The sequence below is a fragment of the Cebus imitator genome, unplaced genomic scaffold (genome assembly GCF_001604975.1).
Source record: "Cebus imitator isolate Cc_AM_T3 unplaced genomic scaffold, Cebus_imitator-1.0 Scaffold638, whole genome shotgun sequence".
Classification (NCBI taxonomy): Eukaryota; Metazoa; Chordata; class Mammalia; order Primates; family Cebidae; genus Cebus; species Cebus imitator.
Genome location: NW_016107953.1, coordinates 158,465 through 171,118, shown reverse-complemented (window position 1 = coordinate 171,118; position 12,654 = coordinate 158,465). Strand labels below are relative to the sequence as shown.

At 48.9% G+C, this 12,654-nt stretch overlaps 1 protein-coding gene across 1 annotated transcript in view; it reads left to right on the top strand.

Moving 5' to 3' along the window:
• DDX31 (DEAD-box helicase 31) overlaps positions 1 to 10,841 on the top strand; it is a 79,399-nt gene extending 68,558 nt beyond the window's left edge. The window contains 1 exon segment of the mRNA XM_017517589.2: positions 9,997 to 10,841. Coding sequence (XP_017373078.1) covers positions 9,997 to 10,099 — 103 coding nt within the window. The 3' untranslated portion in view covers positions 10,100 to 10,841.
• The last annotated feature ends 1,813 nt before the right edge of the window (positions 10,842 to 12,654 follow it).

Sequence of the window (12,654 nt, the reverse complement as noted above, 5' to 3'; positions counted from 1 at the left end):
CCTCTCCCCAGGGCCTTTACCTGAACATGCCCTGGGCCTGGACCTCTCCCCTCCTCCGTGTGCCCTCCCCAGCCAGGCATAGACACCCTCACGCCTCACACCTCTGCCCTGGCCTTGGGCTGTTGTGGTGGCGGCTTTGTGTCTGTTTGTAGTGTCATTTATACATGTGGTCAGCATCTGCCCCTTCTTGCTTGTCAGTCGTTCTGACCTGAGAGAACAGGTCTGGGGTTGGGATCTCCTTCCTCTACATAAAGGTGCCCTCAGGAAGGACAGCATTCCCCTGCTGATGGCCCCTCGTGGCCCAGCTGCTGGTTCTGCTCCCTGGTGAAGGGGGCCTGGGATCAGCCCACAGAACATGGAGATGAACAGGCTCATGAGTGGGGCCTCCACGCCACCTAGACAAGGCCAGAGCAGGCATCCAGGCAGAGAGGGGTCACAAGGCCTTGCAAGAAGACCAGAGCAAAACTGGACCACCAGTGGTAGCCATGAGGACAGATGTAGCAGTATCTGGGGAAACAGAATCTGCTCTAGAAATCTGGGGAGTCGTATGAAAATGCAGAGGCCCAGGCTCCAACCCAGGAGACCATGGTTCAGTAAAATCTAAACTTATGAAGAGTAAGATAGACATGACCGTGAACTTGACCCAAGGACAGTCCCTGGGAACTTGAAAGAATGTGGTCCTCAGAGCGGTTGAGATGTCCTCCTTCACATGGCAGGGCAGCGAGGTGCTGGCTGAATATATCCGGGTTTAAAGTTGAGTTAGGATTAATCAGTAGTTTTTTATGTAGAACCTGAGCAAGCTGCACGGATGATAGCCAAGAACATGCTCTCATGGCCTCTGTCAAGGGAGGCAGGCAGGTGCCTCTGAGGTCTATGCTGGTTCTATCTCTTTAGGGCATTTGTGTATTCAGAAGAAGAAACTCGTCTAGTGTGGAGCAAGGGACCGGAGCACTGCTGTGGAAGGTGACTGCATTTCTTCTGAGTGAGGAACATCCAGCATGTAGTCACTCAGGGACCGTTTGTCAAATGAATCCATCTGTTGGTTATAGAGTTCACGCACGTCATGTTCACAGCCAACTCCAAATGGGTTGCATGGTGTGGGTACACGCTGCAGTGGGGGGTCTGCCCCTTTGCCTTTCGGCACACCCTGTGCAAATCCAGTTTTCACTGCCTTGCCTTCTTTCTACGGTCGGGTGCTGTCGGCCTTGCTTTAATTACAGCTGTGCACAGGCAGCTTTTTATATTTGGCCTTTTGCTTCCACTGCGATTTTTTTCTACCTGACACCATGCAATTACCAGCTTTCTGCTTCCTTGTGGAACAAACACACCCTCCTCCCCACCCTGCTAATGAGGCGATTAGAGGGATTTCACAGTGACCCTGAGCTTCCTCCACACCTGGGTCACCTGCAGACAGCAGGAACCACAGGGTGTGCTTTCAGTCATGCAGTCAGGGCTGACAACAAAGAACAGGAACCCAGCCAGCCTCTCCTGGGAGGATGCTGGAGACGGGCACATTCGCTGCTGGAGCTGTCCAAGCACTGGAATTAGAAGATGTGGCTGGCCTCGCACGAACCGGCAGGTGCCAGATGCGGCTGCGTGCAACAGGAGAGTACCAGCTCTTCATTAGCTTGTCCTTGCTCAGAGCTCTTCTAATTCATATCATTTGAGAGATCAAGAAGAGCACGATGGTCCCCCAGGTCTCCCTTGCTGCATGCTGGGTAGTTTTAGTCATCCCAAGCCCCTCCTGTGTTAGAGCCGACTACGTACTCTCTCCTCTCCTAATCTAACTCTACTTCCGTTGAGCTGCTTTCTGCGCTAGAAAGGTGTGTGTCCTGGGCCCCTCCACACTCTTCTTAATGGTATCAGAGCCTTTCCATCTTGTTACAACCTATACAAATGACTTCAGGTCTTCTTCAGATATCTCCATTTTGGTCCCAGTGTTACAGCCACAGTCCAAAATGTAGAGTAACGTGTTAACTGCTTAATAGTCAAGAAGAGGGATACAGTTGAGAACCAGCATCCCAGCGCGACAGCATGTGACACTTCGTGCATGTCAGTTTTAAGTGCTCATGGCCATGGCGGCAGCATCTCTCTTGAGGGCCTATGTGTGTTCTCTGCCGAGCTGAGTCCTCCATCCACGTTATCTAACTGAGACCTCACCCAGTCCCTGTGACCAAGGCAGGATCCACACGGGCCATTGTAGAGCTTGGAGCCTGGTCTTGTGGGTCTGAGTCAGAGACCCTGAAGCCCAGACTCAGGCAAGGGCCGTGTCCGCTTTCCCACCTGCCCTGTCTGGAAGCTGCTGGTTTCTAGACTCTGTTGGGTGAAATAACAAGTATATGAACACAAGGAGATAACTACTCGTGTAACCAAAGAAATGGCCTTAAAGTAGGAGATGTTTTGGTCGTGTCTGTGGAAGAATTTGGTTTGAAACTGTCAAAGTACCTTCATAATGGGCAGTGTGATGAATGCTTTAGTACACTAGCTCATTAATCCTTTTGTAAGTGAATAAACGAGGCCTGAGAGAGCTGAGTACCTTGGCCAAGCTTCCAAGAGTGGGTCGTAGATGTTTTCTGTTCTTTGGGGAAATCGTTGGAACACCTTTGAGAAGAGATGATCATAAGCAAGATTTAGATCTGACGTCTTTCCCAGTTTCCTCTGGGTCTGGAGGCAGAATGGTATAGCGGAAAGAGCATGGCCCGTGAAGCCAATGTTCTTGAGTTTGATCCCAGCCATAGCACTCAGCAACAGCTTAGCTATAAAATGGAGGTGCTGTAGGGTTGTCGTGTAGGGTGTGGGGAGAGGTAAGGAATTCGCAGCCTTAACCCAGTGCTGATCTCAGAGTGGGTGCTTGGTAGACAGTAGTTCCTCTGCCCTGTCTCACTTCCTCTCTTTGATCTTTAAGTAAAAGATGGAAACTTCATAGAGTCCTCCCTGAGTCTGCCCAGCCTGGCCCAGCCTGGTCCTGTGGGTCCCATTGCACCTCTAGTGGTTGATGTGGCCTCTGCTAAAGCATCCCTGGCGTCCCAGTGGCCCGCACCCCCAGGGCTGCCCATTCATGGACCCAGCTTGCCCTTAGAGCTTCTGAGGGTAAGCCAGTGTTCGCCACTTTCATTTTCCACCCTTTGGTCTTGTTTCCACTGTTTGGCCTCTGTGTGTCCATGATTTGCAAACATAGAAGGCGGTGGTATTGATCAGACCAGGCTTTGGTTCACATGGCAAAGTGCCACATATCTGATGAGGACCCCTATCTCCTCCCCTCTTCTCTTTTTTGTGCTGTTAATAGTAACAATAGTATTTACTGAGCATGTTCATAATAGGCCATGTGATGAATACTTTAGAATGTTAGCTCATTAATCCTTTTGTAAGTGAATAACCTGGGACTTAGAGAAGTAAGTACCTTGGCCAAACTTCCAGAATCAGTTCTACAGCCTGTATGAGGCAGCGCCAGGATCCCGGCTCAGAGGGCGTTCCTTCTGATGTGCCTGCCTCAGGCTGTACCAAGGCCGCGCTGCTCCTTGGTCCTCATGGTTGCAGCTTGTCACCCAGATGGCTAGGCTCTGCGCATCCTATCAGCCCAGGTTCTTTTCAAAGTCTGGTTCATGAAATCATCACACTTACAATGGAGCCTGCCCAGCAAGAAGTACCGGGCAATCACGTCTCTGAGTGCAGAGGATGATCATGGCCGGGATGGCAGCTCCACTGATGGGGTCCTCAGCAGCAGCCAGGCACCGGCCCCCATGAGGGGTGGCCACTGTGGTCCTTAAGGCAACCATGGTGTGACCCCTGCTTTACAGAGGAGGAAGCTGCCAATGGTGGCACCACTGTCCACAAGGCAGAGGTGGGATTCGAACCCAGACCTCTGATTCCAGGCGGAAACTTGCCAACTAAATCCCTGCCTGTTTGCATATGTGACAGTGTATGCCACCCTACCTTCTAACGGCAAGACCTGACACCTGTCCTAGTTCGAGCTCACCTTGCCAGCGTTGGCCCATCCCTTTGTCTCTTTGACTGTTGTTACTTTGTCAGCCAGTGTATTAGCTGTTCCTGCAGATGTGGTAGATATGCCTCGTGATATCGTCTGGTTCACCCACAATAATGTCAAACAGGACAGGCCCAGGGGGCTGCGCTCCAGGGTGTGGGGCTGGGATTCTGCCCCAAGCTGGTCCCTCTCAGTATTTTCAGTATATAATCATACCGGTTCCAAGCACAACTCACTGTTGCCATGTTCACCCTGTATTCTCCATTTTAACGGTAATTCATAAGACTTTCACAGAGAATTGCGATGTACTGAGCTCTCTAACACACTATAGTCCGTTTTAAGTTCATACTGGCCATGTGGCTGTGCATAGGTCCTTTCTGATACACGGGGAAACGAAGCTTGGAGAAAGCTGCTGTGCCTCTACAAGGTCATCAGGCTAGTGGCAGAACTGGGATTCCAACCAAGGCCGTCAGAATTCTGGTCCTCTGCCCGTCCCCAGCACTGCTACCAGCCATCTGAAGTTCCTGCTTATGTTCTGACAGAACTTCCTAAGAGTTGTGGTCACCTGGGCTGAATAATCTCAAAGTTCCCATTCATTCCTGGGACTCTGGTTAAGCCCTTCGTTTTCAGACATCTGCCATATCTAAATATTCTGTCTCCTCTTTCCCATCGTGTACATGGCCTTCCAGGCAGCAAAGGCGCCGGGGCATCCGTGGTTTCTCAGTTGCCTGTGATCTGCACTGTCTGCCGTTGTGCCTGTCCTTGGCCCGGGGCTCAGAGTTCTGCGCTTCACTAGATCTCGATCTTTGGCGCAAAGCTGAGGTCCACTTTTCAGCAGCCTCTGTCTGTGTCCACGGAACCCCTTCCAGGAATGCTGCTGTGATTCCCATGATTCTCACTGCCACAGCAGGGCTCACCTGGAGCAGAGTGTCTTCTGGGGCTCTGGTAGTTTCACAGAAGCTAGACTTGGTTGGATCCTAAGAAATCACGAAGAAGGCATCCCTAAATCAGCCGGTCTGCCAGCGTCCTTCTCTGCTAGAGAAAAACCCAGAGGTTAGAAGAGTGAATACAGTTCCTTTTCCTCACTGACTGTAAAAGGTAGGGTAGAGTCCTCCCTGGGTCGTCCCACACCAAGGCAAAGTAGTCACGGCGTCTTGCACCAGCTTATTCTTTACCTCAGCTCTTCTGTGTACAAGCGCACAGAGGGCCCGCTTGTCACATCCCCCAGGAGTTGCCTGTTACCCTCACTGCCACCTGAGAGCCACCAAAACCCCAGGCAGACATTGCCGCCTTTCCGTCATCCATGGAGTCAGGCACAGGTGTAGAGACTCAGCCCCGAGCCTCCCGACGTCCTCACTGTCTCCTGCGTTCGCTGAGAGCCCAGGCTTTTCTTCCCACCTGGGGGACTTGCGTCCTCAGCAGAGACCCTCAGGGTCCAGCTGTGGCCCTGGGACATTGGCTTATAAGCAGCCTCATTCGGATTAGAGGAGTACACTTGACCAGTCCTCGGTCTGTCTGTGTTTTAATTGTACTTCACCCTCGCAAAAATCAAACCATCTGAAAGCCAAAAGGCAGAGAGGTTTTTGATGAGTAGAAATTAAAATCCTGTGGCATTTCATTATCAGACAGAATTCTGCCATTTGCTTTTGTCTCCCCTTAGAGCGAATATACTGTTATTTTCTAATTCTAAAAATAATGCATGCTTATTGTAAAACTAACTCCAGGACATAGAGGAAAGCAGACATTACCCATGAGCCCACATTCAAGTTAACCCTCATATGCTTCATATATCTTTCAGACTTTGTGCATGTACATACAGGCATACGGATTTATGTATTTTAAAAACATTTTGTGCAGGGAACTTGCCCCTTGTTTTGAAAACTGTAGCATGGTGGCAGAGTGCTATGGTTCAACTCTGTGAAGTCACATTTCCTGAGTTCAGATTCCAGCTCTTGCATTACTGGTTTGTGGCCCTGGACAAATTCTCTCTCCATGCCTCAGTTTCCTTATGAGGAAGTGGGGATACTGTGGTACCTGTTTCAGGTGGTTTATGGAAAAGTGAATGACTTAAATGCCTATGTCGGGTAACCAGTTTGGATGTCTTTGATTTGACCTGTTTTATATTTAAATCCATTAACAACCCATGTAATTGGCATTTGCCTAAATGTTTTTATCTATTTGTAGAGCCCATTAAGGGCACCATTGTGGTCATCCGCTGCTCTTCAGACATAGCCTGCAGGAAGTGTTCTAGAGGAGCATTTCAAAACCTTGGGGAAAAGATGTATTGTTCAGTGACTGTCGTGGTCGACTAGATAACTCCTAGGAAGAAATGGCTAATTTCTTTATTAATCAAAATAAAACTTAGATGGAATTAAAGCAGTAGCAAGCTAGATAAAAATATCCTTTAATATTTTTGAAATCCTAGGATGAAGACTTTTCCAAACATGACCCTAAAGCCATAAAACATGAAACTACTGATGGACTTAAGAGTACATAAGTAAAATTTAAACTCTGTCCTATAAAAGAGTACCATTAACAGAAGAAGTACACTGGCTTTTTACCTAGAAAGATCATTCTGAGAATTTAATGATAAAGTTGGGAGAAAGCCCTGCGATCTCTCCTCTCCAGTGGTCACTGTAACAGGGTATATTGATTTACTAATTAGGCTGTGCTTTCACCTTATTGGCAGTGCAAGTGGCATCTGCCTGTCCTGCTGAGTAATCCAGCCTGGTAACTGAGGTGGGGTTTATTCAGCCTTCACTACAAGGGAGTTCCCTGTGGTTAGATAAACTGATCTGTTGCTGGGTAACTACAGGATTACTATGGTGGATGCTCACGAAGCCCATTGGAGAGGGGTACGGGTATTTGGAGGGCAAGGAGGGCGAGAAAGTTGGCAGGTTCCCGGGAGCACTGCAGCTTGGCAGAAGGAGAAATTGAGTACCCATCGCATGCTTGGGTTTAGAGCAGTTCATCTTCCCATCTGTACTTTGCCTTTTCGGCATTGGGCCTTGGAACAAAGGAAAAGGAGACGGGGAGCTGGCCGAGGGACGAATGGGTTTTGTTGAGGTGGCTCTTGTGACAGCAGGTGAAACCCCTGCAGGGTTGGCCTGAGGTTCTCCCACCTAAGGAAGAGGTCTGGGCTGGAAAATGCCACCTCTCTGCCTGCCTGCTGAACTCCGGAACCTCTGAGCGAGTGGACTGCTGGCTTTGCATCCGAAGTCAGAAGGACATCCACGAACGTGATGAACTAGCCTGGAAAGGCGGCGATGATAACTGAAGGCAAGTCGGACCCATCTCCGAGACGGCATTTCTGACAGCGTCCTCCTCCACCACGTGGGATCTCCTGTTCCCTCTCAGTGGCGCAACGTACACACGAGTGGTTGCCTTCCTCCACCCCGGAGCCATGGTGTTTGTGAAGGGACAGGTCTTGAGGAGCTGTGGAAGTGGCCCTTGGGTATGCGCCTGTTGTGCAGGCTGCATTCGTGGGTGGGGCTTTGGCTCTGTCGGGTGGACAGCAGCCTGGGAGCCCACACCACCTCTGTAGGCAGCTAGTGTATCAGTCACCCCAGAAAGACGCTGGTTCTTTATTTTGTCGTAGCAGTAGCAGGAACCATTGTTGAAGTGCTGGAGCTTGTGCTGGGGAGAACATTTTGACTGAAATTTTGCATATTTTGAAACTTAGATTGTTACATTTGAAATTATACACATTGTGAACCTGGCTTCAAACAAGAGGGAAGAGAAAGTATTCTTCCTGTCAGACCCTTCTCACTCTGTCACATAACCTGACTAAAAATAAACTTACAAGCACAGGAACTGGCAGCCTTCGGTTTGGAACAAGTTGAGTGCGCCCAACCGCAGGCCCTGTCTCCTGCCACTTCCCGACCACAGGTCAGCCATCGTGGCTCGGCCCTCCTTCAGGGACACGGGTGCACACAGTCCCCACGGGGCGGATGTCCCATGACGAGGCTCGCTGCTCTTTGGGAGGTGGTGGATGCTATTGGAAGAGCCCTGGCCCAGCTGTCAGGGGCCGTAGCACAGTCCTGGCTCCTGTGTGGCCTCTCCGGACCTCAGTTTCCTGATATTATGCGACCCACGTGCCAGCTGCCAGCTACCACCTTCTATGTCTTGATTTTATCTAATCCTTACACCTAGGAGCGCCATTCTCGGTGAGGAAACTGAGGCACAGAGCCTGAGTCACTCATTCCGTGTCCTCGGCTGATGAGTGACAGGTTCCAACCCCGACTTGTCCCCCCTCCACCCCGAGGCTCTGCTGTCTCCCCTTACTACTCCCTACTCGGTCACCTGGCTCCTGCCCCATTGTCCTGCTGAAGTGGTCCTTAGGAGACCACAGAGGCCCCCCGCTGTGTTCCACTCTTGGTCCAGCTGAGTCCTCCTGCCCCACCTGACGCTGCAAACTGTTCTCTACCCAGAGTCTGCCTCTCTGCCTCTGCACTTACCAGCCATGTGGTCCTGGGGCAGGTGACCCTCCCCGAGTCTTTCTGTCCTTGTCTGTAAATGAGGATAGTAACCAGACCCACCTTGTTGAGTGAGGATTATAGGAGGTCATGTACGTGAATCATCTCCCACAGGCCCCAGGAGCTCTTCCCTGTGTACTTCTCATCTTCTCACTGATCCTGCCCCGATGTGCTCACCCCATACACTCCTGGCCCTTAAATGTTACCTCCTCATCGTCCCCTTGTTTCAGCTCTTTTTTTCCCCACAGAGGCTGGCTTGAATGTGTCTTCTTGTATGTTGCAATAGAAAACACCACTGTATGACTGTCACCCTGTCCTCTGGTGTGATTGTAAACAGGTATTACTGCTGAAACTTGGTTATAATGGGTTTCTACAAGCTTTCAGAGTCAGGTTAATTTTTCAGTATTAGTCGTATTTCTAATTCTTGGGTTTTAAAGGCATTATGTTCCATTTATTTTGACCACAATTTCAGTTCAGTTTATTCTCGGATTACAGCGAAGAAAATGCCGTAAATGTAGTAGCAGAACGTGACGCATGTCTTTGTAAGAACTCCATGACACTGTATTATCCAGAGACCTTGCCATTGTGGTGCTGAAGGAATTGCAACAGGGAATTGTGGGTTTATTAGGAATTGTTTTGTTGTTGTTGCTTTGGTTAAAATCCTGTCTTAAGAAACATTATTTCACTCTTCAGTTTTCATAAACGTTCTTCTTATGTATGATTGAATATCTACAGATTTTCCCCTCTGATCTTCTGATCCATTGGTAAAATTGCTGTCTTCAAACAGTTATCAGGATTCAACATCTGAAATTGATTTTCAACCTTTGGCATTTTCCAAGTGGCTTAGTGTAGGGAGAGACCTCCCTCTGATACCCAGGTCTGTGTGGGCTGCAGAAGGCTGCTGGTCTAAGCCTAGATGCAGACGCTGACCAGGCTGTGCCCTGGGTTTGGGTTTTGTAGGGTCAGAAATTTGTTTACGAGTTTTTTCGGTTCATAAAGAGTTATCTGGCTGTCATCCCAGGCTTCACTGTGGGACCAGGAGGGCTGCATAGACTTTGCTGGGCTCTGCTCCCAAGGGCTGAGTCCTGAAGCCCTCAGGAGCCCATGAGGAGGCCAGTTGCTCTAAGCTGCTTAGGGGTTACTGGGAAGCCGCCTCGAGCTTTCCCTGCTTCGTGTCGTTGAGTGTGACGGTGGGTTTTTCCCTGTCCGTCGGCAAACTGCTGTATCATACACCTCATTTGGCATCAGAGCATGAGGGTGTATAGTTTTTTTTTTCCCCATGAAAACAACATAGAACAAAGCCTCACTTTTAAAAATGCCATGATATTTTGCCACCGTTATGAAAATCTGTCAGTGCCGTATCTAATCTTCTGGTGCATAGAATATCAAAACAAGTACTATTGAAGGGATTGTACTTCTGTTCATACAAAAATGTCAGCTTCACAGTCTCAGAACCAGCTGCTATCAGCCTCTTTCCAAATGGGAAAGAAAAATAATAATAAAGTTTCTTTTTCCTCTCTGCTGTTACTGTTCTTTCAGGCCTGGCCTTCATAAGAAGACCCAGAGTAAACACAGCCTTGCTGAAATCCTGCGTTCGGAATACTCCAGCGGCATGGAGCCTGGCGTCACCAAGGTCAGATAGCAAAACGCACCCGGGGAGCCGGGCGGCCGGCCCCTGCCGCCCAGTCTGCAGTCAACACCCTGCTTTGGCCGTGGGAAAACATTAAAATGGAGAAAAACCCAAAAACATTTACAGTGGGACAGCAAGACTTCCCAGAAAGTTTAAAATCTCTCCGTGCCTTCGAGTGGATCCTGGAAGCCCTGGGTGGCAGTGGATTGATGTCCTGTTCTTGTCAGAGGAGGCTTGTGACAAATAACTGCTGCCTTTCCCTGAATACCGCGTCCCCAAGAATCAGAGGGGCCACAGCCCTTCTCCTCCGTGGGAGGCCCTGGAGCCTGATAGAAATCAGTAGGGGGGCAGGGGGGCAGGTCGGCACCACAGAGGCTGGCCGGCTCCTGACAGAGGGGTCTGTGTTTTGTATTGAACCCATCAGTGCGAGGCATTCCCTTCACCCAGGTGCTGACGTGCAGGGGATGAGGTGGCACCCAGGACTTGATGTAAGAACATCCCTTGCGTCAGCCTGGAAGGGGTTGATTGCTGCCCTTAACTGCATTCTGAAGTTTCACAGCGTGACTTCAGCCCGTCTATCAGTGCGTACATTGGCATGAATTTTGTGAATTAGGGTGTTAAAAACTGGAATTGAATTTGTACGAAAAGAGAAGAAAACATATTTATCAGTAATTATTTTCTTGATGTTGGAATGTACTGTTAAAAAGGACCAAAAGTTTTTGGTTTGGGTCAAAAAATACGAATGTGTTTTCAGGCTCTCGGGCCGTCTTACTTTCTTCTGGAAACACGATGTTGTATTTACATGCATTGCTCCCTCTTTCATGTCCACAGAAAACTCACTCTCTCAGTCCTAATTGATTTACTGTTGTCTTTTTATTATTTGCCTTTGAAGTCAAAAGGCACCAGCATCCCGAGCTTTTTTCCCTATCAAATCCCGTCTTGTCTTCAAGAAAGGTCTGGGGGTCTTTGTGTTGTGACCCAGGCCACAGCTGCCCACTCCCCCCACCCCGGCATTGTGTTTTCTGGGAGGTTTGAAAGAGGCCCCCCAGAGCGTATTGATTTCCCAATAAATGTAAGATTTGGGCACTCACAGAGGGGTCCAGAAAAGAAAGGATCGGAGGCCTCTGCACCTCTGGGCACGGCTCCTGTCCTCCCCGCCTTCTCACTTTGCCTCTCTGCAGTGACTGTGCAGCTCTCTGTGGTCTCCCCAGGACGATTGTTGAGGCACCACTTCAGTAGATCCCCCCAGATCCACGACAGGCCTAGGTGGCCACGAGAGGTGGTGAGAGTTTGCGAGGTGGCCCTTCTGCCAGGACCAGGGCGAGGGTTAGCATCCTCGCCTCTGTTCTAGACACAGGTGAATGTCGGTAGGTACCCACACCGGCAAGGACTCCTGTGTGAGGGCGAGGAGGAGCCTAGTGAGACTGGATCCTCTGCAGGTGGAAAAATGGGACCTTCTCAGAGTTGGCTGTCACATACAAATTAACAGGGAATGTTGGTGACATTTCTAACAATAATAATAAAAACAACAACCCTGCAGCACATGTCAGACTGACTTTGCCACCTTTCTTTTATTTTGATGTGTAATGGTTCACGTGATCTGGATGGGACAAGGAGGGATCAAACTTTATAGACAAAACCCAGCTGTGTGAAAAACAGGATTAATGCCAGTGATTGGGGATGATCAAAGAGAAACCTTACTTTTTTTCCCCATAGTAGTCATTCCACTAAAGGGCGAATTGGCAGAGTTCTGCATCCCTGGGGGGAAAGAGAAGTGCTAGAATTGTGCAGCGTGTGAGTGATGATAGTTCTAAGATCAAAACTTACACACTTAATCTGCTAACTCCTAAGGTGAGGGTTTCTTGCCATAGATGCTATGTGGGCCTGTTTCTACGCAGAATCAATATATTACCCCAGTTAATAAAGAAACATGGATTTAACAGATTTAAGGTTAATATTGTTTAAATTTAAATAACCTTAAAATAAATCTCTTTATGGCTCTTGACAGATTATACATTTCAGGCATCAATTAGGCAAAGCTTTAGCCTAATTCCACTGTACATATTCTAATTTTTGTGTGTATGTTTAATCGTGCCTGTTCTTAAATTTTCCCAAACTCACCATGTCTGTATGTTGTAAGCCTGGTTCCCATATTTAAAGCCACACAGAATTTGGACGCTTAATAGAATGTTGTGGACTAAAAGCATTTCCCCCAAGTGGGCTTGTGGAATGTTTTTTTTGGAATCTAAAACATCCTCACGTTTGCCCCAGACTTAGCGGTAGAAGGGCCCCATTCTCAGGCACTGAAGGGCAGAGGGTCCTTAGTGAGAGATTAAGTCAGTGCTAATGTGGGGCAGACAGCCCCATCCAGTCTTAGACAAGCAATAAGCCAACCAAATCTCAGCAAAGGACTTTTGTTTAAAAAACAAAGCCCAGTGGGTTACTTTGATTTTTTTTCTTTTCCCCTGGAGTGAAGGGAGGTGAACTTTAGGGAAGAGGGGGAGTAAGGAAATAAGACCTTTCGGAGCAGGTATATTCCAAACTGCCAGAGGCCTCCCTGGCTTAGC